The sequence below is a fragment of the Vulpes vulpes genome, chromosome 13 (assembly GCF_048418805.1).
Source record: "Vulpes vulpes isolate BD-2025 chromosome 13, VulVul3, whole genome shotgun sequence".
NCBI lineage: Eukaryota > Metazoa > Chordata > Mammalia > Carnivora > Canidae > Vulpes > Vulpes vulpes.
The window spans coordinates 158,317,892-158,343,781 of NC_132792.1; the positions used below are offsets into that span (position 1 = coordinate 158,317,892).

The window sequence follows — 25,890 nt, forward strand, 5'->3', positions numbered from 1 at the left end:
TGAATCACCAAGAGCCAACGGTACTGTTAGGCTTCTTGAGGTCTAAATCAGAGAAAGTATCTGTTGTCTTTTGCCAACCACTTATTTTAATGCTTAAGCCTAGAACAAGGGCAAGTGAATGTGAGGGAAGAGATTTAAATAAAGGATTTCATAGCTCGATCGAGTCCAGCAGCCACCATGTTTGTGGAACTACCCTATGCCTTACATATTATTCAAATATCACCTCGCTTAGAACTCCCAACAACCCCATTTTGCAAGTGTGAAATTGCAAAGATGAGAGATGAAATTACTTGACCAAGGTCACAGCCAGGAAGTGTCAGAACTGGATTTGACACCTGGGCTACCAGGCTCCAGAGTCAATGCTCTCACCCACCCAGAAAGGATGGAAAGAACCTTCCAGTGGTGTGGTTGAGGCTCAGATGTTGAGACTCCAATGTCACACACTCGCTAGATTCCGCCTTCAGCCCAGTGTGTGCAGCGCTCCCTGGAGAAGGGGGAGAGCGGGATGACCTCTGGAGGCCCTTCCAGACAAGCAGGCCTCCAGCTCTCTCCGGAGTATTCCTCCCTCTTGGACTTCACGTGCTCCTCTTTCTGTCCAGTTCAACAGGCTGGTCCGGGTCTCCTGATTGAGTTCAGCTGTCGCTGTGGGACCAGGAGAGCAGCGTGCAAACCCCTGCAGGATTAGGGGTGCTGATGAGGCGGCCACCAGAGACCAGCATCACTTGACAGGCCTCTCTCTTTCACCGGTCACAGGGTTGAGCCTGGAGCCCTCTTGGCCGCCCTGGCCTCCCTGTGACCCAGCCCTTCTGGTTGCCATCCCCCCTTCTCTCACAGCTGCTGTTTTTGTAATTTTTTTGCCAGACCCTCCAAGCTCACCCTCTGTCACCTGGTGGCAGCTCACAGAGAAGGCCGAAAGGTTCAGAGGCCACTTCCTGCCTCTCCGCAGGAGAGTCCCTCCTCCATGCCCGCCTGAGAGCTCTTGTCACAAGTCTCCGTGGGTGGAAATTCTTCGTGTTGTCAACACGTCTCAGCACCGAAGACGGGGTGAGGCCAGGGCAAATGCCGAGATGGAATTTCTGGGGGCAGGCGTCCGGGAATCTGTTGGGGGCACACACAAAGGTTGAAAGCATTCGGTCCCTCTAGCACACGGGTCTGCAAGGGGCCAGGGAGTGAGGATTGCTCAGGCCCCACGAGGTCTGCTGCAGCTTCTCAGTTCTGCTGTCGAAACACAACAGCACTTGGAGAGGAGAAGCGAACAGGTGTGGCTGTTTCCAATAAGACGTTAATGACAACAACAGGCTGTGGGCTATAACTTGCCGACCCCTGATGGAAGGCAGCGGAGGGCAGCTTGTGCGTGGCTGGGGCGCACCCAGCCCTCCAGGAGCGGGGAGCCCTCCCTCACACCCCCCCGCCAAGGCCGTGGGTAGACAGAGGCGGAGGGAGAGCACTGACCGAGCCTGGAAGGGGCTGCCTCAGGAGCCAGGAGCCCCCAGGCCTTCTGAGCGCTGTATTCAGTCCCCCGCCTGCAGAGACTGCGGAGATGGCCTTCGTCCCGCCCGAGGAGTCCCCACAGCCCTAGCCTCGCTGTCACCTGCCGCTGGAGCTGGAGCGGCCCGAGGCTGATGCACTAGGGAGAAAACCCAAAGCGCATCCTTGCGGGCGTATAGGGCTGGGGAGATGTTCCCGTCTGGGAGCCGGGGCTCAGTGGCCTCTGGGAAGCCCTTGGTGGGGACGGGCCTTGAGGAGCCGTCTCGGATGGACCCGAATTCAGTGCCCCTTGAGGACCTCTCTTCCCTCTTCCCTCACCCCTACACCTCTCCCCTGCTGCTCGCTCTACCTGGGACACTCGCTCCCCACCTGCCTCACTTAGCCTGCTCGGCCTGCCAGCTTCCCAGGAAGCCTGCTCAGGTTGCTCCTGCTCCCCAAGCCTGGGCTGGGCTCGCCACCTGCGCTCCGGTCAAACCCCGAGGGTCCCCGAAGTCCCCTTACCGCACAGCCTTTATGGTGCTTCACGGTGACGGCCGGCTCGCGTGGGTCCTCACTAGAAGGTAGGCAAGGCCGAGAGCTCTGTGCGGGCAGGGCCCCAACCCCGGGCACCTGGCACGAGACCTGCCGGGGCGACACTCGTACAGGAGCAGGTCAACTAAATACCTAGCAAAGGAACAACTTCACCCACGTCACGGGCCGCGCTTCCCCTTCACCGTCGGGGGAATCCGTGTGTCCGTCACATTCTCTATAAGCTTCCCCAGGAGCTTGTGGGAGCCGAGTCCTTTCCTGTGGTCCTAGAACCGGTCTTTCCCCTTCAGCTTGTGTGTCCGTTAACTGAGTCCTGACACACGTGCGTCCCATGTTCGAGAGGTGTTTGAACAGAGGCAGACGCTCGCCTTAGCGGCCTTCCTGCGGGGGAAGGGATGGGGGCATGTTCTCCGGCCTGGAAGGGAAACAGCCTCTCTTCCTCCGTGCTTGAGTGCCCTCTTAGTTCCCTGTAAAGGTTTCCTTTTTATAAACAGGAAGGTGCCTGTTCATGGGGGCGGGGGGGGGGGGGGGGGGGGGGATTGAGCGAAGGAACTCTGGAGGGGGTGAATGTTTACCTCCGGAGCAGTTTGAGGGGTTTTCTTTTGAAAGGGGAGCTTCTGAGCTCAGGTTTTCTCCAGAAAACTCCAACGTGATTGGGACCAGGATTTGCACACCACTAGAGATTAACTGCAACACCCGCCCGCCCCACCAGCCGGGGGAAAGGGGCCAGGCTCGCAGTCTGGGGTTCTGATAACACCCCTTGGGTCCAGCAGCTGTCTCCCAAGGAGCAGGAACTTGCCAGATATCACCACACCAACCTTCCCAATTTCCCCCAAATGGAGGAAGAGACAGAGATGGATATTACGAGGCCAGGAAAACCAGGACACAGATTGAAGAACATCAGGTCAGAAAGGCAGTGAGAGTTTGAATCCAGGTGGCAGCCCACCCTCCCTTCCCCACACCCCCACTCCTCCCATCATGGCCCTTGGGGTGCTGCGGGCTGCAGGCCAGTGGGCGAGGAGCTGGACTGACTGGCACAACTTCCTGCGGTGGGAGAGGCGGCCAGGAATGGAAGAAGGGGAGGAGGAAGAGAGATGTTTCCATCCCGATGGTTTTCTCACGTCCATGCCCACCTCCCCCCAACTTTTTGGAAACCTGTTCTGCTCTCCCCCACTTTGCTTTAGGGCTAGCCCTTGGGCCGTGCCAGGCCTGTGCCTGGGGAGTTGCTACCTCTCTTGATTTCAGGATTTTGTGCCTTCAATGGGATAACTTCTGAGGTGTTCTCGGGGGGCAACTGGCACGAGCCTGCCTGGCAGCTTGGCGAAGCCTTGGTTACGAGCGAGTCATGTCTACGGGATAGTAAAAATAGACAAAAAACGGACGGCTCTTTCTACTCTTGGCCCTTTGCCTCTGCTCTCGCGCCTCTGGGGGTCCCGTGAGACTTGATTTTCCCAGATTCCCTTTGACTCCCCAACTCCTTGCCATAGGACACCTGCCCTCCCCACTCCAGGTTGTTCTAGGTTCTTCTCACCTCCTCTTCTCACCAGAGAGCGCCTCTGGCAGGAAAGCTGACAAAGCAATTAACAGCCTGGACAGCTCATTAAATACTAGAGCTGAGAGGTGCTAAATTTTCTCCAACTGCTCAAGGGCAACCGCCTGTAGGTCGTTCAATAGGCAAGATCTGTTTCAAGTGCTGGTCGGGGAGCTTAACCCCAGCACCTGCGGTCCTGACCCAGCCGCCCTCCTGCCATCCCGCGCCCAGGCCCTGGCCTCGGCTGCCGCATGGAGTCACCTGTGCGCCGTATGCTTCGCCCGCTCAGGTCTCTGCTTTAAGGAGCCCATCTCCTGGCAAAGCGCCCGAGGCTGAGTAATTCCTGGGCAGCACCCAGGATGGGGTGGTATGGGGATAGCCAGGGGGAGGACGAGACATCGTCCTCTCCTGGGGGACTTCGCAAAGATTGTGTACAAATACGCAGAGGGAGAAGTGGGGGGGCAAGAAGGACACACAGGCCCCGTCCTTGGCAAACCTCCTCGTGTTTGTGTGATGCTAGAAGGGCAGCAGGTGCAGGGGAGGGCACGAGGGAGAGGGGAGAGGAGGACTTAACCGGGGAAGGTTTGTGGTCTCCAACAAGCTTTGAACAATGCTTGACAGAAAGAAAGAGATTCAGACTCAGGGGAGATTAAGTGACCTCAAAACAAGGCTCAGGCAGCAGAGGGGGCCTTTGATTGGAAGGACTAGAATAAAGTCCTTGGAGGTATAGGGGCTGGGATAAAATTACAGCACCACGAAAATGTTCCCTCTGTAGATCTGACCTAGGAGAAGAATGAGCCAGAAAGGCTTCACATTTCAGGGAAGGACTTAGGATCATAAGACCCCTTGCCTGGTGCCCGAGGGCCTGGTGCCTGTTGTGTGCCTGTTGTGAGCACACTCATGCACGGTGGACAATCCAATGTGTGGATTCTTCTGTGGGTAGGGCCGTGGAAGCAGCAAGCCACGTGCATACGTGTGCTGCAGGTGCCGAGGGGAGCTGGGTGTGAAGAGTGAGGGGAGAGGGAGCGTGTGAGCTCGTGCGAACGGCCACGGAGGACAGTGGCCAGAGGGGATGACCCTGGCACCATGCGGAAGGATCACTAATTTGAAAGAAGATTGTTTGGAATGTCAGACGGAAGAGGGGCAGCGCTGGACCTCTGGGTCCCCTTCCCGGGAAGCCCCCTTCCTGCCTTTGCCTTCAGATTCCCACCGCGGCTCCCTCCCTGCTTCTCCTTACAGCTCAAGCATCCCGGGCCATGCACCTCTGCATGCACCGCCCTCCTCCCTCACCTCTGTCCCTCCCTCATCTCCTCCACCCACATCCCCTTCCACCCGCCCCAGAGCTGCGGCCTACAGAAGGGGCAGACCTTTGGCCTTGGCGCCCAAGGAGGAGCACAGCCCCCGCCCCATGGAGTGCAGGGTTCCTGCAGTGAAGGCCATCCCCACCTTGCCCCTGGCCCCATATAGCTGGTGGGCTGATCTCAGAGGAGCACGTGCGTAGCCCTGCAACCCTACTGGAAGGTCCATCTCCCTCCTCCTTCCTCTTGGCACATTCTCCCATCGCCCGCTCCTTCTCTCTGGCCTTGCGATTGCTGAGCACATCTCTTTCCACTGCCTCTACCATCCCCTTCAGCCCCTTCAGCTGGTGCCTGCAACCCTCCTGGCTTCAGAGGACGGGTGGGCAAGAGGTCAGAGGGTGGGCAAGCGGCCATCTGCTCAGGGGCACAACAGGCAAAGGTTGTCAAGAAGATGCCCCGGTTTCCTCCATTCCTCCCTCAAGTATTGGTGAATTGGGCTCAACACGGGAATTCCATCAATGAAGAAAACACACATATGTTTGGTTCATGCTCCACAGAGCCTTCAGTCTAGCAGAATAATGCTTAACAATAACTGCTCAAATATAAAATGATAAACTGTGACGTCAGGAGATCCTGCACCTACAGGTGCATCCAGAATCTGACCACCCCCACCCACAGCTCCACTGCCGCAGGATGCTCCGGGGCATCTTCATCTCACTGGATTATTACAGGGGCCGCTCGTCTGGTCTCCTTTCTTCCACCTTTGTTGTCCCCCTGCAGTCTGTTTCCAACCCAGCAGCCAGAGTGGTCCTTTCAACATGTGAGCCAGATCTTGTGATCCCTCTACTAAGAACACCGCAGTGGCCGCCCATCTTAGAGAAAAAGACTAGTCGTTATCATGGCCGATGGCCCCGTATGATTAATGACCCCTCACCTCTCTGATAAAATCTCCTTCCACTTTCTCTCTGCTCAAGCCAGTCCAGGCTAACAGCCTCCAGATAGTAAAAGTGATATTTAAATCTGGGTGTGTCTGATTCAAGAGTCCATGACCCTCCACTAACAACATTATCATCCCTTTTTTACAAATGAGGAAACAAATGTTCAATAAGACTAAGATGAGGCTGGAGTCACATGACTAAGAATCCTATCACTGCAGATTGTATCTGTCGTTATCTGCATAATTGCACATCCAGGATGGACCCCCTACCACTTCTCGCAGAAGATAAGTGTCCACCAGTGCAGACCAGGAAACAATCCCATTGGCAATTCAAGTCACTTCCACTGTACCAAATTCCCCTCAATTTTTAGTTCTATTGAGCTGTGGTCTTGGTCCTTCCAGCATAAGATCATTTTAAAATGGTCTCAGAAAATCAGGCAGGAAATGAAAAGTTTTCTTCCTTTAAATTCTCATGCTACCCACAATGCAAGGATAGTTTTTATCCCCATAGTTTTTGTAAATAAAGCTGAAGCGGTACCCAGGAAGTTTGAGATCGTGTCATCTGGTCCAGAGCCTCCTTTGGAGAGGTCCCCAGGGCCTGGTGCAGGAGAAGCCAGGGAAATCCTTCACTCTATCTATGGTCAGTGGACTTGCCGTAGGGGAACAGAGGAAAGCCCATCAGACAGGGTAACCCTGGAGACAACCAAGAGGCTCAGGGCACCATCTCCCACTCATGTGAGTCAGATCACAACCATGCAAAGAGAAGAAATGGGCAAGAGGGTCCCGGAGAACTTTCTCTAGGATAAAGATGAACACCAGGATTACCATCTCCAGGATGGACACGAGACTGGACCAAGAAGGGACCCTCAGGCTCCTGGATCCATGGAGCCATCATGCTGGTGCTCTGGCAAGTGGTTCCTGATTGAGTTCCTCCAGGGGCACAAAGCAGTCACCAGGCAATAAATCCCTCTTCCGCCCTGAGCATTAATGAGAGCCAGCCGGCTCCTGTCAATCTCCAGGAGCAAGCATCTAACAACCTAGGCTGACAGGTGGCCCCCTGGGATACGGTCTATAGTGGAGCCCAGGGACTGCCCGGGGCATTTTCCAGAATTAACTGCAGGGAGGGTGGGAGGTGTGAGAGCCCCAGATAAAGGAAGTGGGGACGTGAAGGGGAGGCACCCAATCTGGGTCCCAAGGTCTCTTGGTGCAGGCTGGGCTTTTAGAAGGAACAGCACCAGAAGGTGTCACTGAGCTGAACCAGCCAAAGGGCTTTGTCACCTTTCCTAGCGACTGCGCAGCAGAAGTCCTCTGGTAGGATTCGCGCTTCCTTTTTCTCTTTTTCTCTCTTCTCGGTCTTCCTCCCACCCTCCCTCCGTCTCTCCTGCGCTCTCTCTCTCTCTGTGTGTCTTTTCTGGTTCTCCAGGAGGAAGTTCCACAGGGGCAACTGGACAGGGTGGCCGTCAAGTGGACCTGATCTCTCTCGTTTTATAAATCAGAAGCCCACGTTTTGAGGGGCAAAGAGGCTTGTCTGCCTGGCTCCACTCCCGGCTGTGCCACCGTGTCAGGTAAGGCTCACTCCTTACCTGTGAGCCTTAGTGAGCCTTTAGTGACCTAAACTCACTTCACCTCTCAACGTCTCAGGTCTCCTCTCTGTAAAATGGGGATAAGATAGCTGTGAGGTCGAAGGTGTCCATGGGTGTAAGAGCCCGGGGCGGCGGGGGGGGGGGGGGGGGGTCTGGCACCAAGTCAAGGGTCTGGGTTGCTTACTGACTCCTGGAGAAAGTCTTCACGTCCATCATTAGATTACTGATTACTCCATCACTCACCGGACTCGGGCAGCAGCTCACTCCTCCTGGAATGTTGAATTTAATCTTTGGAAAGGGAAACCGAACATTTATTTGGAGCCACATTTGAGAAATGAAACGAGTGAGGATCAAAGATTTGATGTTTATCTAAAATAACATCTCACTCACAGGGTTGGCTTTTCCACCCTTCGTGGAGACAAACACCTTGTGTCAACACCAAACGAACAATTCTCATAAACTGAGAATTCTCGCTCTTACTGTATGATGACTAATGTCCTTCTCTACTCAATGGCTATTTCCTGTTGCTGTTCTACTCTTTGAGAATACTTAATTACTTGATGGAGTTTTTAACACTTTGCATCTCACATTCTGGTTGGGTAGCCTGAGCCCCTGATTGTTTTCTTTTCTTTTTCTTTCTTTTTCTCTTCTTTCTTTCTTTCTTTTTCTTTTCTTTTCTTTTCTTTTCTATTCTTTTCTTTTCTTTTCTTGATTGTTCTTTCTGAACCAAAACCAATAAAGAGAAGTCAGTTTTGACTGTCGACTGTGGCTCATTTATGTCTTCAAACATCTCCATCTATGCCCAGAATTGGGCAGGAAAATGGCTTTGATGACTGTAAGAGTTTGGTAATGATGTGGTTAGGGCTGAGACAAGGACAGGTCAGTCTGTTAATCCTACATCCCGACTCTCAGCCGTCAGCCCCTAACTTTGAGGCTATGACCGACCACCTGTGAGAAACCACCTATATTGGTTGTGTAATTCCCAGTGAGTCCCACTCCCGTCTTGAATTGCACTGTTCCCTTTGGTTTGGGACCTCTCCCTTCCTTATCATCCAGTTTTATTACCCAGAACCACGATAGGCATCTCCTCCCTGTCTGTCCGTTATCTCGGTTATGCAGGAGTCTCCACACACGCCCACTTAAAATCAAGTAGTGGTGGAGAGTTGCTTGTCGCTCCCCAACTGGAGTCAGGTAAATTATTTGTAGATTCTCTGGCAGCACTGGGGGGCATTCACCCAACAGATGAATGCCAAGCACTGTTCTCAACTCCGGAAACAAAACAGAATCTCTCTCATGGGGTTTCTGTTTCAAAATGAGGAGAGAACCAATAAGCAAATATATAGATTGGACCAATTCAGTCTGGATAAATACTAGCTTCTCTGCACTGGATAATGAGAGAGGTTCAAAGCAGTGATGAGGAGTCAGCTGGGCAGAGGCAAGAGCCTGCACGAACACCTCCCTGCAATCCACAGTGGAAAGAGTAAAAGTAAACGTGCTAACGAAGTGCCAGTATTACCAAGCGCCCATGGCTCAGTCGCCCATTCCTTCTCCATCATGGAGAGCTGCGGTCGGAGCCAACCACAATGACAGGCACCGCCTACTGGTGACCTGACAATGGAGACTACGTCTCCCCCATCAGCTGAGAGTCTCTGGGCTGGGGCTGTGCCTCTGCCACCGAGTGTGGAAGGCCTGGGCTACCTCTCCATCAGAGGATGAGCCCCCAGAGGGCGGGAACAGTCTCCTCTCCAGTCCCCAGGGGAGGGCCCTGTCTTCAGGGTTTCCTAAGCAGGCGAGTGACAGGCACCTTTGCGTCCCATGGCTGCAGCTCTCAAGGCCTTAAAGTGCGCAGCAGGCCCCAGCCTCGCTCTCTGCCCGGCCCTCGGCCCGGCCCCTGCCTGTGGTGCTCTGCTTTGGCAGGGGGCCCCAGGGCCAAGCCACGGGGCGGGGATGGGGTTTCAGCCTGAACTTTACTACCAGCTGCATGTGGCCGGGCTGCTGGGAACTTGGGAAGTTGATGCCAGAGCAAGGATAGCTGATCTCAGAGAAGGCGCCATACTGCCCTTGGAACCCGGGGCAGGGGGATTGCGTCATAGGGTCTCATCCCCATGGTACTGGTCTCAGCTGGCCAGCGGGAGCGGAGGTTCCCAGGGACAAGTCATATCCCCTCTGGGCCTCGATTTCCATCTTAGGCAAAGCAGTCCGTGAGACTGAGCTTGCCCTGGGTATGAATCCAGGCTCAGGCCCAGGGGTTGGGAGGCCCTGTCCCTGCCCTTGGAAGCCCCTAGTCTGATGTGGGAGCCACAGCCCCACTCCTGGGGAGTGCCAGTCTAATGGGGGAGATAGGTCCCAGCTTCAGATTTTTTTTTCTGTTCCAATCTAACTAATACGCGACACCCAAGAGCTCTTCCTAAAACACAAATAATTATTTCTCCTAAAAGCCTCTTACGGCTCCTCATGCACCCCAAAATAAAGCCCAAACTCCCCTGCAAGGCACGAAAAGCACTTTACAACCTCCCTGGGTGTGAGGCCTGCAGGGCAGGTGGGCCTTTAGGTGAAGGTGAGGGCCCTGCCACAAAGCTGCAGGGGAACGGGGAGCGGAGCCCTCTCCTGGGGCACCGTGGGTGTGCGGGAAGGTGTCCTGGGAGGAGAGACTCGCTCGGCCTTTGCAAAGCTCTGGGACTGGAGGGAGGCAGAATCTGTGTCCCTAGGACCGGCCTGAGGCACGAAGGCCCAGCTGAATTAATGTGGTCCCCAGACATGTCACTGAATACATATATAACGGGAGGGCAGGAAAGGGGCCTGTTCTAACGGGGGTGGGGGGGTGGGGGGCAGGGGCGAGAAGGACCTGGTGCTGGAAGGACCGAGCCAGAAGGTCAGGTGTAGGGCATCGGTTGGTAGAAAGGTCTCGGGCACCGCGAGGAGCTCAGTGGGTGAGGGCAGGCTCCTGGCGCAGCGTGCAGTTGCCGTCAAGCTTGGCCCCAATGACAAGAGCCTGAGTCAGGCTGACCTGCGGGCCTCCCGGGGTTCTTGGGGCTCCCGACGCACCCACCCCGTCGGCCTCCCGTCCCAGCCCAAGGCGGCTGGCTCCTCTGCTCCAGCTCCTCGCTGCCTGCTGGACTCAGTTTCTCCACCTGGGGGGGTGGGCAGTCTGACAGAGCACTGGCCCAGATTCCAGGAATCAGGACGGCCTCCCCGTCCCCCCTTCTGCCAGCGTGACCCCTTCTGCCAGCGTGACGCCCCTGCGGCGAGGCCCGCCATGGTCAGGGCCCCGAACGCCACGAGGGCTCTGGGGAAAGATGGTAGGAGGCGTCTCCTTTCCAATCGGCTTGCCACCTCCTCCCGCAAGGGCTGTCGCCGGGGGGGGGGGGGGGGGGGCAGCCAAGGACTCGGGGCTGGGGTGACTTGCTGGGAGTTGGGAGGACTGGTGAGGGGTGACACAGAGCCTTTTCTGAACCCCACAGACTCCCCGCCCCTCCTGGCTCCTGCCCTGGGCAAAGCCCCGCCCGGGCGGTGGCAGGTGCTTTGAAGGCCTCCAGGGTTACCTCCCAGCGAGCTTTCCACGGGGTCATGGGAGAGACACTGATAGGAATGAACGAGATACTCCTTTTATATTTTTTAAAAAAGATTTTATTCATTTATTCATGAGTGGTACAGGGGGAGAGAGAGAGAGAGGGGCAGAGACAGAGGCAGAGGGAGAAGCAGGCTCCATGCAGGGAGCCCGACGTGGGACTTGATCCAGGGTCCCCAGGATCACACCCCGGGCTGAAGGCAGTGCTACACCGCTGAGCCACCCGGGCTGCCCTCCTTTTATATTTTGAAAGCACAAATCGTGTTCATCCCCAGATCACGTTACCGGTAGGGCACCAAGAATTAGTCATTTTTACGAACCCTGTAATAATCTGTAAAGAGCATGATTACCTTGCACGGCACTTTGTGTCTATGGGTTAAGAAGATTAAGTAGCTGAATATAAGTATTAAAATATACTACTCATATTTTAGTCCTGTTTTATTATTTTCTTCCTTTAAAAAAGATACCAGAGGGGCACCTGGATGGCTCAGTGGTTGAGTGTCTGCCTTGGGCCCAGGGTGTGACCCCGGAGTCCTGGGATGGAGTCCCACATTGGGTTCCCCACAGGGATCCTGCTTCTCCCTCTGCCTGTGTCTCTGCCTCTCTCTCTCTCTGTGTCTCTCATAAATAAATAAATAAATAAAATCTTTTTAAAAAAATACAGAAGGCTCAAAAATTGCAAGTGGTTGCGCCCTTCTCAACGTTTGAGAGGCCCTGGTCTATCTTTTGAAGATAAGAGGTTCATGGTCCAAAGAATGCAGCCATGAAAGCTGCAAAGTGTTAGATTATATTTAATTTTTAAAGTTCTGAATTGCTGGGCCAGGAGGCAGAAGTGCGATGGCGTCAGAGGGCCTGGTTGACATTCCTACCCGGTCATTTCCTAGCTGTGTGACTGTGACGCTGGTGTCGGGCCGTTCTTAACCTCGGCTTACTTATCTGTAAAATGGACATAATAAGGATCTACATCCTAGGGCTGTTATGTGGCTAAACAAAACAACCCATATAATGATGTCACGCAGGATCTCGGGACCCCATGTGTGCTGTAATTTGCTGTGATTTGATGACAGCAGACGGTGCCTCTGTAACACAGAGGCAGCTGTATGAAAACGCAGCCCGAGGAAGCAGAGCAGGTTCGCCTCCGCGAGCAGGACTTGTTTCTTCGCCTCCTCACCATCTGACTGATAGCTCAGCGAAGCCGCTTTCTGGAATGACTTGGCAATTGGGACTTCTCCCCAGTTCACCGCCTTTTGACAGGTCACGCTCCTCTCCATTAACAACTAGTAATGTGTGGACCTACCCTGCCTCCCTCCTTTGCAGAGAGGAGCCCTGAGGCCGGGAGAGAAGCCCATCTCCGGAAAGGAGGGAGGCAGAGTAGATCCACAGATTGCTAGTCGTGAGGACTGCAGATTTAAGAGTTAATACAAAGATCTAGAAGAATGTCTGACACGTAGCAAGAGCTCTGTAAGAGTCCAGTACTGCTGCTGGCATTGTGTTGTTGCTGGATGCTCTCAAAGGTCCTGTCCAGCTCTGATCTTCTGGAAGGTTCTGCATGGCCCCAGTAGACCAATGCCCATTGTGGCCTAAAGCCTCCTGGAAACTGGAGCGGGGACTCCTCCTGCCCTCTGTTCCCTGGGGGTCCAGAGGGCCCCCTTCTGTGACCCTCAGGTCAGCGGGGTCTCCTGGGCTCGACCCTTTCAGATGAGAGGCTTAGCTCCTGACACACATTTCTGATGATGAAAGCTGGCTTTGCAAGCATGAAATTGCCCTTTGGGTTTCTAAGATCTTCGTTTCCACAGGGCACATTTGCTACCTGCAGGTGCATGAGAAAGACATGAACTAAGGCTGACCCGTAGGCTGGGCTAGAGGCAGGAAGGCTTGAGGGCCAGGCAGGCAGCTGTGCAGGGGTGGCGGCGGGGGGAGGGGGGGTCTGAGAGTTGCTGACGAAAGGGCAGCACTGAGTGTACCCCAGGGAGGCTGCTGTGAAGCACAGGGAACGGTACTGTGTGTCCCCACCCCACTCTCTCAGTTCCATCTTCCTGGGCCAGGACTGGGAAATAGATTCTTGGGCCCTAGCTCTAAGCTCAGAAATGGGTCAAAATTCCTGAAGTCGTCCCCACAGGGCAGCAGGCAGCCTTCTACCTTTTCAGAGAGTCCAGCTCTGTCAGTGACATTGTGTGTGTGTCTTTGAGCAGAGCCATGCCCTCCCAATCCATCTACCTGGACCTCCGTGGGAACAGGAGAGGACATGGTCCCATGGAGAAAGTCTTCAGGGACACTTGCCCAGCTGGAGCAGAGCTGTTTTGCACACCAACACATAGAGGCCGTAGCAGTCTGTAAATGAATTCGAATTCTCTCCCGAGTCACATGAAATGACCCTGCTTTCCAAGTATGCAAGGCCTTGCCATGGAACCCACTCAGCAAGTCACAGGGCTCTAGAAGATTCAGATTGGCCAGGATCTCATGGATCATCCCACCCGACCCATGCATGCCATGGGGAGCAAGGGGGCCCCTAGAGGGAGGCCTGTATGGGGCCCAAGCCTCTTGGCTCCTGCCATACAATAATGCATTTCCCTCTTGTGGGGACAAGGAAGCAATCACAAATTGTGATCATTTCACTACCCAAAGTCGTTGAGCCCTTCCCATAAGTCACTGTAAAAGAATGAATATGCACAAACCCTGCATATTCATGACATGGATATTCCCCTAATAACGAAGGCCCAAATTCATCCCTGTAGCTCCCAAAGAAAAAGTCTATGAGAAGGTATAATAAGGTCACATCATGGAGACACGTAGTGTGAACATTTTACCACTGGATACAATCTGGGCCCTGGGGAAGATCACTGGGCAACAGAAAACTACTGTTGGCCTGAGTGGTAGGTAGCCAGAAAATTCCCTCAAGGGGCTGTCTTGTCACCCCCTTTGTTACCTGCTTCCAATCACAAGAAGCAACACCAGTGTCTGGCCTAGGATCTTTCATACCATTGAGGATTCTCACCTTCAGGCGGATGCCTCAACATGCCAGGCACAGCTATATATTATTGGGCATTCCATTTCACAAAGCATAAAGGATTAAAAAAAAAAACAGAGGATAGAAGATGAATGAAAGCCCTTTGACCCATTTTCGTTGCTTGGAGCCCTGAAATTTCCATCTTATTGCAGTGAGAGGGATGCAAGGATGGTACAAGGCAGAGCAGGGAGGCATGACGACTGTGGTCTTCTCGCCATCCCCAGGCCTCAGGGAAGAAACTACCAGCTACCTGGAGGGCCATGGAGGCACCTAATACGCTGAAGGGCTGTGTATGGGCCATGTTCCCAGCCTCCCTCTTCCCCTCCTGGGACGCTGGAGCATTGCGGCTCAGAAGGTCCCCTGGAGCCCAGGGCCCTAGCATCAGAAAGAACACCTTGGCTTTATTGGACCAGGCTCCTGGGAGCTGAACTCCTGCCTCCCACTTCCACTCTCCCCCATTCCTTTCTACCTGCACCAGAGGGAGTTTCTAAAACTGCAAACTGGATCCTGTCTCTCTTTCAACTTAAATAAACCTCAGTAGCCCTTAGGACAGAGATCAAAATTCTCCAACGGCTTCTCAAGCCCACCTGTCCACACGCTCCGCTCACGGCCTCCCGCCCCAGGGCTCCCAGCTCCAGCTCTACCGGCCCTCTACTGGTTCCCTCGGAGCACAGGCTGCAGTTCGTAGAACTGGCTAGTCGGCCCGCGTCTGACCCGTTAGACTGCAAGCTCCAGGAGAAGGAGGCCTGGTCCTTTGCTTCTCTTCCTTTATGTTCCCAGCGCCTAACACAGCGCCAGACCCAGGACCCGACACAGGGCAGGCGTTCAACACCAGCCTCTGACACCTAGGGTGAGACACAGGGGAACACACAAATAGATGCACACGCGCACACACACCCACACTTGTGCATGCACACACCCCAGAGTGGGAGGGGTCAAGCACCTCCCTTCTCAGAACACAGCGGAGGTGGCTCCGACACAACTGGCAGTGTGCTCATGTGCCAATGAGTCCGTGTAAGTGTCCAGGGGTCTCCCTTTGAAGCCTACCGGGTGACCTTCTCATCTCATCTCCTGAGCTTTGCTTCCCCTTCACTCTCCTTAAGAAAATCTATTAGCAGCTATCCTGTCCCCACTTCCCATCTTCCTCCACACGTCCTCAAAAACCCAACCACCTGCCTGCCACCTTCAGGCCCCAGCCCGGGGCGCCGAGCCCCCACACCCCCTTCTATCCCGAGAAAGCTCACCTTCCCCGAGAAGGCCTCCGGGCTACACGGCTTCCAGGGTCTCCTCCTGCCCCACTCTCGCAGGAGAGTGCACCCCCACAGTAGAGCCTTTGGGATCTTGCTCTTCTGTGTGGTTCCCAAAACCTGTTGCCTGTTTGCTGCCGCTCTGGGTTGTGATTCCCAAGAGGGCAGCGGCTTTATGTATTTGTGTGACTTATGATGTCAAGGGTCTCAAGGGATCAGCTTAGCTGCAAAATTAGGGCTTTGGATGAAGTACCCCATCCCTGCTAAAAAGGGTCATCTAAATGAGGCGACGTGGAGCAAACTTAACCACGCCAATCTAGTTAAGAGCTCCCAGCTTTGCAAACCGAGGAGCTGGATGAGCTAATGTCACAGGACCCTTCCATCTCTGACCTCCTCTGAGGCTAGGGCATTAGCCGCCGCCGCCGAGGGGGGCTGTCCTGCCAAGCCTGGGCTGGAGCAGGAGGCGGGAGGCGGGCAGTGGGAGGGGCCGAGGAGCCTGGGGAGTCCGCGGTGACCTACATCTGCTCCCGCACTGCCCGTCCACCAGCAGTCCATTCAGAGCCCCCGGCAGTGTGCGGCAGCGGGAACAGGGAGGAGGGAGCACTCAGGAGGCTGGACGTGGGCAGGGCACCCAGGTAAGTGGGAACCGTGCACCCGGCTCCCACCCGGGGCAGAGCAGGGCAGAAGGAGAGATGCGGGAATGCTCTCTAACCTCTCTACTCAGGAAGGGGCAGCGGGGGGCATGAGGCGCGGCCCCATGGGTGCACGCACAGTACCCTCTAAATGACTCCAGGATATTTGGGAGAGACAATTTCAGCGAGTCCTGTCCAGCGGTTCCGTCCTGGCTCGGGTCTTCCAGGCACAGTTTGGCTTAGCGTGTGGAAGGATGACCAGGTTAGACACCTGGCTAGCCGTCCAGAATAAGGACCTCCGGCCTGGGACTTGATCCATCTTGATTAATAACCTGGTCGAAGCAGTTGAGACAAACCCCACTCGGCTCTTCCTGCCTCAACTCTACCAGTTTGGAAGGGGGGGCAGCAGCTGCCCGGAGGGGCAGGTGGGGCGGGGGCCGGGGGCCTGGGGGCCTGGGGGGACCGGGACCACTGCCCGGGGCGCCAGGGCCCAGAGTCGTGGCGGGACAGGCTGAGTGAGGACAAGGCTGCTGTTTGGTGCTGAGAAAAATTGGGATTTCTTCTCAAAAGAGGGAAGGAACCATGAGGAGAGAATTCACTTCCTTCCCGCTCCCTCTGATGGAGACCACATCCCCCTACCCTCCAAGCCTCCAACCCTCCAACCCACCCATCTCTCACCTGCTGGTCACTAACCTGGCCCCGGATCTGGCTTCCTGAAGAGAGCGGAGGTCTGGGGGGCAAGGTGGCTTCACATCAGGCCCCTAAATTCCTGTCTGGAGTGCTTCTCTGTCCCTTCTCAGCTGGGGCCTGTGGGCACAAGGGGGGAGGAGCAGCGGGGTGGGCAGTGCGCTTCAGGAGTGGGGGGGGCAGGCGGGGCGCCTGAGAGCCACGAGGCTGGGAGGACGACCAAGGGGACAGCCAGGTGTCAGGCTAAGTTCCAAGTCACTGCAGGTGCCCAGGACCTGCGGGGGGGTGGGATGCAGCCTCCTGCAGGCCTCCCACAGGCCCCCACGGACCTCGCAGCCCCCCGGCAGTCCCTGCGAACTCCAGAGCCCCTGCAGGTCCTCTGCAGACCCCCGCAGCCTCCCGTGGACCCCAGAGCCCCACCGCAGGCCCCCGCAGGCCCCTCCACCTCCCTCCAACCCCCTGCAGTCCCCTCCAGCCCTCTGCAGCCCTCCACAGTCTCCGCAGCCCTCCGCAGCACCCCCGCAGCCCCCTCCAGCCCCCTGCAGCCCTCTGCAGCCCTCCGCAGCCCCCTTCAGCCCCCTGCAGCCCCCTGCAGCCCTCCGCAGCCCCCTCCAGCCCCCTGCAGCCCCCTGCAGCCCTCCGCAGCCCCCCGCAGCCTCCACAGCCCTCACCGCAGTCCTCTCCAGCCCCCCGCAGCCCCCCGCAGACCCCGCCGCAGCCCCCTCCAGCCCCCTGCAGCCCTCCGCAGCTCCCCCCGCAGTCCTCTCCAGCCCCCCGCAGCCCCCGCAGGCCCCGCCGCAGTCCCCTGCAGCCCTCCGCAGACCCCCACAGCCTCCGCAGCCCCCCGCGGGCCGCCCGCAGCCCCCCGCAGCCCCCTCCAGCCCCCCGCAGCCCCTGGCAGGCCCCGCCACAATCCCCTCCAGCCCCCTCCAGCCCCCCGCAGCCCCCCCGCAGACCCTGCCGCAGCCCCCTCCAGCCCCCTGCAGCCCTCTGCAGACCCCCACAGCCCCCTCCAGCCCCCCGCAGCCCCCGGCAGGCCCCGCCACAATCCCCTCCAGTCCCCTCCAGCCCCATACAGCCCTCCGCAGGCCTCCGCAGCCCCCCGCAGCCTCCGCAGCCCCCTCCAGCCCCCCGCAGCCCCCGGCAGGCCCCGCCACAATCCCCTCCAGCCCCCTCCAGCCCCCTGCAGCCCTCCGCATCCTCCCGCAGCCTCCACAGACCCCCGCAGTCCCCTCCAGCCCCCCGCAGCCCTCCCGCAGACCCTGCCGCAGCCCCCTCCAGCCCCCTGCAGCCCTCCGCAGCTCCCCCCGCAGTCCTCTCCAGCCCCCCGCAGCCCCTGGCAGGCCCCGCCGCAGTCCCCTGCAGCCCTCCGCAGACCCCCGCAGCCCCCTCCAGCCCCCCGCAGCCCCCGGCAGGCCCCGCCACAATCCCCTCCAGCCCCCTCCGGGCCCCTGCAGCCCCCCGCAGCCTCCGCAGCCCCCCCGCAGTCCCCTCCAGCCCCCTACAGCCCTCCGCAGGCCTCCGCAGCCCCCCGCAGTCCTCTCCAGCCCCCCGCAGCCCCCGGCAGGCCCCGCCACAATCCCCTCCAGCCCCCTCCAGCCCCCTGCAGCCCTCCGCAGCCCCCCGCAGCTTCTACAGCCCCCCGCAGCCCCCCGCAGGCCCCCCGCAGCTCCCTCCAGCCCCCTGCAGCCCCCCGCAGCCCCCCGCGGGCCCCCACCCGCGTGGTCAGCTGCCGTCTCCGGGGGGGCTCCCCGTGGCCACCCGCCGCCGCCGCCGCGCAGCCCGCCGGTGACCGCCCCAGAACGCGGCTGGCGCGCCTGGCATTCCAGCGCCCGGGGCGGCCGTGGGGGCCACCTGGGGCGGGCGGTGGGGCGGGCGGTGGCAGCGGGTGGGCGGTTGTGAAACCCGTGGGGTGGGGGCAGGTGCTCTCCTGTGACCCTGTCCGGAACACGAGGCTCCCGGGCAGCCAACCCGGCCTCAAAATGGAAGCCGCTGGCCTTGGGCCCGCAGGATGGGCCCGGGATGCAGGCGCCCGGGGCCCAGGCTGCAGGGCCCTGCGCTCACCTGACGCCGTAACTCACGGGCCGCCCGAGGGGCAGATGGATTTATGAGGCGCCTGCCAGGCCGCGCAGGCAGCGGGAGCAGCCAGCGAGGGGATTTCCCCAGACCTGGTGATAGAAGGGTCCCAGTTGGTTGCCGGCGGGGGCAGAGCCTCGGGCGCTGCTGGGCTGCCCGAGCTGGGGCAGAGCCAAGGCCCCACACATCCCTGGAAAGCCGCCCCCCGCCCCCGGAGGCCGCTGCACATGGCTGAGCATCCCCAGGCTGGGGAGGCTGAGCCCCAGCCGCTGGGGGCCCAGGGCCCGGGGCCCTGGGACCCCCCAAAGGCCACCACCCGCACAGGTGGCAGGTTCTGCCCCGGGAGCTCGGTGACCCGGGAAGGGTGCAAGCGGGCACCCGCCCACCCTGCCCTGTGTCCCAGGAGCCGGCTTTGCCCGGTGTGACTCACGGGACCCCGATCAGTGCCGCGGGTGGGGTTAGACGGCTGCGCCCAGCTCCCCTGCCAGAGACGGGCCGGGCGCCGACGGGGCGGGCACGGTGGGAAGAGCGGCCTGCACCTCCCTCAGCCGTTCTGTCTCTGTCCCCAGGAGATCAGCTGCGGCGCCCAGTAACAGAGGAGACACCTGCACCATGGCAGGTGAGAGACGAGCTGACCCCCTCCCTGGCGCTTCCAATGGGGGGTGGGGGGCGAGGGAAGGAGACGGCTCAGAGCTTTGCAGAACTCACCCATATCTTTGTTTTTTCCAGTCGTAACTGTGGGTTTTACCTTGTTTTCCTAAATGAAGCGTGCACAGCCCCCCGCGGAGCCCCTTCCCATTCTCCTTTCTCCAGCTTGACCGCAGTGACGCTGCCAGGCCCTGGAGCCCCCTGCCTACTGCCCAGGGGCTCCATTCACACTGCCTGATTCCACTAGAAAGTCGCAAAGCCCCGCTCACGGGCAGGAGCTCTGAGACACAATCCTGCCCAATGGTGGGATAGTGGGGGGGGGGGCACGTTCCTTGGGTGCATGCGCGTCAGGCCTCCATTGTGTTCAAGGGCCACCCTTGAGGAAGAGTAGGGAGGGCTCATCTCGCTTTCCCCCACCGTCTCCAGGGAAGCCCGCCAAGAAGTCTTCCCTTCATGGGGTGAGCATCCGGCAGCTGGTGGACGAGATCCCCGAAGGCTGCAGCACACCAGACTTCCAGCAGAAGCCCGTCCCCATGGCGCTGCAGGAGGGTGAGCCCCGGGAGGGCAGCTGCTGAGGGTGTCACAGCCTGCCCCCAGCCCCCACGCCCAGCACCAGGCCACACCGTGTCTCCCTCTGTTTGGGGGGTGCCTCCTGCGCGGGTCCCCAGAAGGGCCAGGGACCTGAGGGGCAGAACGGGCGTGGGGAGTGAAGACGTACTATGACATGCTGAAGCAAGAAAGATCCGGGAACCAGGGTGGGCGATGCGAACTGGGGAGCAGGAGAGGTGGTGGTGTTCCCTCGCCCCCTCCTCTCTCCCGGCCTCCGAGCAGCCGCTGTAGACACTGTTAAAATGAGGTTCATTTGGGCCGCGTGAGAAAAGTGCCCAGGAAAGTAATGGGAGCAAAGGCCTCTGGGGGAAGGAGTGAGAATTTGGCATTCTTTCCCCATCACGGGTTCCTACAGCACCTTTCAGTTGACGTCATCCTGGTATAAAAGAAAGCACGGAGCCTTATTTTTCTAAGTCTGACTCTATGTCCCCACTCAACGAGGTCATGAGAGATTGTCTGTCATCACTGGGAAGGGCCCTTGGGTCTTAACTGCGCTGCTCCCAGTGGAGGGGTTCCTGGTGGGAGCCCAGCCTTCCATGCCTTCCATGCCAAAGATGGGGCTTGGGCTCTTTTGTGAGGCTGGAACCCTGTGTCTCAGGATCATCCCGCCTTGAGGGTAGACATGGGACCCCCCCCCCCAAAGGTGCATCCCCTTCCCAGTCTTGGGAGAGTCCTTTAGACTCCTCCCTCACCCACTTGCAGAGAAACGTACCCGTCCACCCCAAGCCCTGCCTGCCTCTCCTTCCACCATGGGCAGTCCACCCGCATCTTGGCCTCAAGGAGCCCACACTCCGCGATGTAGAGGCCAGGCGGGGATTTGTCTTTGGGTGCTTGATAACTGCTGCTCGCCGCCTGGCATCGTACGAGTCCTTCAGTCAGGGCACCAGGGCCTGTCACCCTTCTTGGAACGGGCAGTTGGAATGCCGAGAGCTGCGAAAACAACACGTTAAAGCCTCAGTAAAGCACACGGTTGGGCCTGCCCAAGCCGCCAATCCTTTGACCGCCTTTTTCCTACCACAGGGAAAAATGCCATCCTTCGGGCCGTGGTGTGCGGGGAGCCCAGACCGGAGGTTCACTGGGAGAGCACCCAAGGGGCCCTCAGCAACTCTAGCAAGTACCAGATCTCGTCCGCCCCTGGCAGCAAGGAGCACGTGCTACAGGTCAGATCTGCAGCTCTCCCCTGACCCAGGTCTGTGTGTCTCTCCCTGTCCCCTTGAAGGTCCCCTTGGTGGCCTCCAACAGCCCAGAGCAGTAGGAGATGTTCCCAATTGGGGTTGAGTGCACTCAGCGATGTCCTGTGGCTCCTGGTGCCCGAGCCAGGGGTGGGCCTAGCGGGCGCGCAGGTACCTCTGCTGACAACCCGACAGGTGGAGAGGCCGGAGCTTACGGACTCAAGCTCTGGAGTCTGACTTCTGGCATAGGAAGCCACCTTGGCCCTGGAAAGTTCCTTCCTTCTCCGTACTTCTGTTTCCTCATCTGTTACATGGGGGAGAACAACAGTACTCGCTTTACGGTGTCATGAATATGAGAAGTTTATGTAGAGTCCAGCCAGCGCCTGCGCTCTAGTGAGCGCTCCGTCCACGCTGGCCGGTTTGGCAATAGTTAGAGCTACCGGTCACTGAGCACCTACTATGTGCTGGGCCTGGTCCTCGGGCTGAACATTTGACAGAGATTATATGATTACTCCTGACCATCCACTTCTTTTCGAGGCATCATTACCCCCACCTTATAAGGAGCTAAGGTTCAGAGAGGTAGTTTCCCCGAGGTCCCCTAGCCCGTAACACATGGCAGAGAGGATATGCAGGCCCAGGCCCATCTGACCCGAAAAAGCCAGCTCTTTCTGCTACATCCCATTGCCTCTGCTGTTGAAGAGCCCCCTCGCCCCCACGTTGTCCCGCTACCTGCCAATGGTAGACCTGCTCTGTCATGATCCAGCTTTTTGTTTTGGGGTCGGACTTTCTTGACGAAGACCTACAAGGAGAGGGCTGCGTCTTACTCATCTGGATAAACCTCTCGCCGTGTTTTAGCAAGTGGAGGAAGGGGGGGTGCTAGTCCTGTTCCCCTGGCCTTGGCCCCCCTGCAGATCAACAAGCTGACGGGCGAGGACACCGACCTGTACCGCTGTACCGCAGTGAACGTGTACGGAGAGGCCACGTGCGCCACCAGGCTCCTGGTCATCGAAGGTGGGCTCGTCCCCCTGCCGTCCTCCTGTCTCATCGCTGCTTGGGGTGCTGACCCTGGCTTTCTCCTCAGAGAGCCCTCAGAGGCCCCAGAGGCTGGGCAGCCGGTGAGGTGAAAGGAGAGAGGGACAGCAAGGCTGCTGTCCTACCCGGTGCCAGGGCCCTTGGCTTCAGCCACTTACATGCCAACTCTGCATGTGGTTTAAAAGCCGCACACTCAGCAGATGCCCCGCTGCAGATGCTCTGAATGATATTCTCTTAACCCCGTGGAATGAGGGCAGGACCTGGAGCTTGGTTTCTGGTCCTGAACCTTCTGCTAACTGCTTCAGTGGCTTCGTTTTCTTCTCTGGGCCCCGGTTTCTCCAAGGTACAAAGGATACTTGGTACAAGCCCCCGTGGGAGGGGGCAGACAGGTAGTAGGAAGGCCAGATCCTTTCCCAGACATGTGTGGGGCGGGGGTTGTTTGTCTGTTTTGGCTTGCACCGTGTTTCCAGATTTTAAATTAATTGTTGACATGCGATAACAGGAAGGTACACGTCTCTTGAGAAAAGCAAATCTAGTCCTTCAATTGGTTATGCTTTTGCCCACGAGTAACAGAAAACCCTACTACGAATAGCCCAGGAAATAAAGACACTTGGTTATGTCACATGATAAGAGTCCTAGGTTGGAGTCCAAGGCTCAAGCTGCAGCTCAGGGCTGTCACGGGACAGCCAGGCTCTTCCTGTCGCACCGCGCTGCCACCTGAAGACGTTGGCTCGTAGCCTCACGGTCATAAGACGGCCGCTGCAGATCCAAACTGAATCCACCTGCAAAGGGGGGGGGAGGGGAAATAGGTGGCCCCAGGTACATCTGGGCCTTTTACCAAGAAAGCAAAAGCTTTCCCAGAAACTCCTTGGAGACTTGCACTTACATCTCATTGGCCAGACCATGTCACACAGCCACTCCTGGTGGCAAGGGAAGCTGGGAAGGCAAGTACCAGCCAGCCACGGTCACGGTGCTCATTCTGCTACCCCCTGCCCTGCAGACCTGTCAGCGGGCCCCCTCCGCGTGCGATGATAACCAGGTCAGCTCCACCTTGGTCATGCTAGGGCTCTGGGTATCGAAGCCTGTGATGCACAGACCCTCTGCCCTGCTCATCGCTCTTGCTGAGCTCTTGCCCTTGTGGACAGTCGGGCGGACCGGGCCCTGGCACTCCGCTGGTTCTCAGGAAGGCCATCAGTGTGTCTCACTTCTCTCCCTATCTGTCCACATGAATTCCCTCCTCCTCCCGATGGTCCAGTTGGCTTTCGGAAGAGTCGGAAGAGGCACAAGGAAACCCAGGAGGGTAGGTGGAAGGGTTGCCAGACATCTTCTTGGGCTTGGGGAATGGGCTACTCCTCACCTGGGGCTCCCTACTTGACCAAGCCCCTACCAGCACCTTATGGATCATCACCAGTCCACAGCTTGGTTGTCAGCCATGGACCACAGCTCCTCCGATTGCCCAGCCCACCCCCACTGCTGCAGAAAAGCCCTGCATTAGCCTGTTGGAATCCCACCTGGGCTTGGGGCCTCATTCCTGCTCTTTTTCTAGACTTCAAGAAGGAGCTGTTGGACTGCCGAAGTCTCCTGAAGAGGAGGTGGGTCTGGGCCTGTCCAGGAGTAGGGCTGAAGGGTCCCCAGCTACATCCATGAGCCAGCAGGGCTCAGCTCTCCCGTCCACCGGCTAGGAAGCTAGACTGCAGGTAGCCAAGGGGAGGAAGGAAGAGAGCTGACCTGGTGGTTCTGTTGCCTTTAAGCTCTATGTCCTTGAATTAATCATCTCTCCTCTCTGGGTGGAGATTTACTCATATGTAAAATGGGGTGCTCCACCGGGACGATGATGTTTTTTTACAGTGTTAAACTAACAGAATAATCTGCACACCATCCTTCTCAAAAATCCACAATACAAGGTATTAGGAGCAGAGTTTCTCCTCTGGAAGTTTGCACTGTGGGGCAAAGGAGACCCCTGCCCATCTCTGGGTCCATCGTGTCCCAACAGTGGTCAGTCCCAGAGCCCAGCCCCCCCGTCCCTTTCTTCTAGTGCAGAAGCTCCCCACAGCCTCTTTGGTGGGGGGTTGCCGGGCCCAAGGGACCAGCCCCTGGGGCTCCCCTGGCCTCTGACCTGCCCACCCTGCTCCCCAGGGCCCCGCCTCCCAAGAAGAAGGTGGACCTGCAGCAGGTGTGGCAGCTTCTGATGACGGCCGACCGCAAGGACTACGAGCGGATCTGCCTGAAGTACGGCATCGTGGACTTCCGGGGCATGCTGCGCAAGCTGCAGGAGATGCGCAAGGAGCACGAGGACAAGGTGGCAAAGGTACCCTCGCCCGGGCCGCAGCCCTGGAGCGCGGCCTAGCTCGGGGCCTGCCCTCGTCCAGCTCCCGGGCTGTGTGTGGCCGAGGACCCAGGCCCTCCAGTCAACGTTTTGGCTTTGAAATCTGGCTCGGATCCTTACTAACCCCTGGGGCATTGGGAAAGTTAGGGCCTCCCCATCTTGGTCTCCTTGTCTGTAAAATGGGTGTTATCATTGTACCTGCCTCTTAGGATTAGTGAGACGATGAACGAGAGAATGTACTTGAAGCGCTTAGCCTCGCGCCTGTCGCCTGGCAAGGGCTTCCCGTCAGCTGTCATCATCCCCAGGCCTTGGATACCTGTATTATTTCTAAAGGCTTCCAGCGGAGGGGATCTCACAGTTGCCCGCTTATCCCAGTGTCCTAGAAACTGTATAGGAAGTTCCTTCCCGGGTCTAACCTAACTAGTCTAATTTGTCTAATTAGTCTAATTTGTCTTCTGGAGATGCAAAACAACGAGTGTTCATCATCTTGAAAATAGTATCTTACCACCTTGAAGGTGGCTCATCCAACGTCCCAGGACTCAGTTTTCTGTCCTCCGAGCTTTCTCACTGCCTTAACATAGGGCTTTGCACACTTTAGGGGCTCAACTAATTTTTGTTGGCTGGAACAGCGTATGAACAGAAAGGCCCTGCCATGTTCTCAGAGAACCCGGACACCTGGGGCTCTTTCCCACTTGGCTTCCTGACCTGATGTCTCATCTTGGAAAATTTCTTCCCACCTGTATAATGGGCAAATGCATGCTTGAGTGGGACCTGGGGACCTGGGCTCTGAGGGTTTGGAGTGCCCCGAAGAGAGAGCTCAAAGAGCTCCCCGGTGGGGTTGTCTTCCCTAGTACGTTAATGCTGTCTCCAACCTGAGACACATCAGGGTCAGCAAGGAGGGCGTGGCAACATTTGATCTGGAGCTGGATCTCAAGTATTCCGGGAGCAACATTTACCTGTGTAAGGTGAGGCAGGAGGAGTCATTGAGGAGGGAGGGATCGGGGTGCAGGGACGCTGCAGGGATGCTGCAGGTCCCGGGGTTGGGGGGGAGCTGTGGGTCCCGTGGATTCCCCTCTGGGAGCAACTCAAATACACCCATGGTGAGTCCTGTGTCCCCTGGAGTTCCTGGATGGAGTGAGGTCCAACCTGGTGTAGACATTTCACAGAGTCCTCTCACCTCTCATGGAGCAACCAGGTTCTCTAGCCAGGTAGGGGGTGGGGGGTGGGGGGCGGGGGGTGGGTGGGAGAAAGTGCACCCCCCCGCCCCGCATCCGTTTCTTTGCCCTAGCTGGTCCTGCTGCCTGGCCTGGTCTTCCCCAATACCCACATGGCTAATCCCCTGACCATCCCGTGGTGACACTGCCAGTCCCCCAAGCCCCATCCTGCGTTCTGGACTCTGTATCCTCCTCTCTCTTTCCTTCCCCACCCCCTAATTCTATCCCTTTCTAATCAACGTTATTTTATCTGCTTGTGATATTTCTCATTTGTCTGTGTCCCTTGTAGAATTTTAGCTCCCTGGGG

At 57.7% G+C, this 25,890-nt stretch overlaps 1 protein-coding gene and 1 long non-coding RNA gene across 4 annotated transcripts in view; one reads left to right on the plus strand and one right to left on the minus strand.

The window, feature by feature from the left end:
- Nucleotides 1–68: 68 nt before the first annotated feature.
- LOC140595021 (uncharacterized) lies at nucleotides 69–15,682 on the minus strand. Of its 3 annotated transcripts, none has more exons than XR_011996419.1 (4): nucleotides 15,185–15,682; nucleotides 1,990–2,397; nucleotides 877–1,098; nucleotides 69–673 (listed from the first exon to the last, which is right to left on the minus strand). It is a non-coding gene; the product is annotated as an uncharacterized lncRNA (long non-coding RNA). The 3 variants fall into 3 exon arrangements; XR_011996420.1 differs by lacking the exon at nucleotides 15,185–15,682 and adding an exon at nucleotides 1,453–1,627 and having other exon boundaries at nucleotides 1,990–2,834; XR_011996418.1 differs by lacking the exon at nucleotides 15,185–15,682 and having other exon boundaries at nucleotides 1,990–2,834.
- Nucleotides 15,683–15,718: 36 nt separating this feature from the next.
- The window catches only part of IGFN1 (immunoglobulin like and fibronectin type III domain containing 1), a 32,757-nt gene continuing 22,585 nt past the window's right edge, over nucleotides 15,719–25,890 (plus strand). The window contains exons 1-9 of the mRNA XM_072733460.1: nucleotides 15,719–15,822; nucleotides 19,152–19,201; nucleotides 19,657–19,779; nucleotides 20,860–20,999; nucleotides 21,923–22,022; nucleotides 23,299–23,343; nucleotides 23,590–23,635; nucleotides 24,180–24,351; nucleotides 25,221–25,334. Coding sequence (XP_072589561.1) covers nucleotides 19,195–19,201; nucleotides 19,657–19,779; nucleotides 20,860–20,999; nucleotides 21,923–22,022; nucleotides 23,299–23,343; nucleotides 23,590–23,635; nucleotides 24,180–24,351; nucleotides 25,221–25,334 — 747 coding nt within the window. The 5' untranslated portion in view covers nucleotides 15,719–15,822; nucleotides 19,152–19,194. The remainder of the gene's footprint in view (nucleotides 15,823–19,151; nucleotides 19,202–19,656; nucleotides 19,780–20,859; nucleotides 21,000–21,922; nucleotides 22,023–23,298; nucleotides 23,344–23,589; nucleotides 23,636–24,179; nucleotides 24,352–25,220; nucleotides 25,335–25,890) is intronic.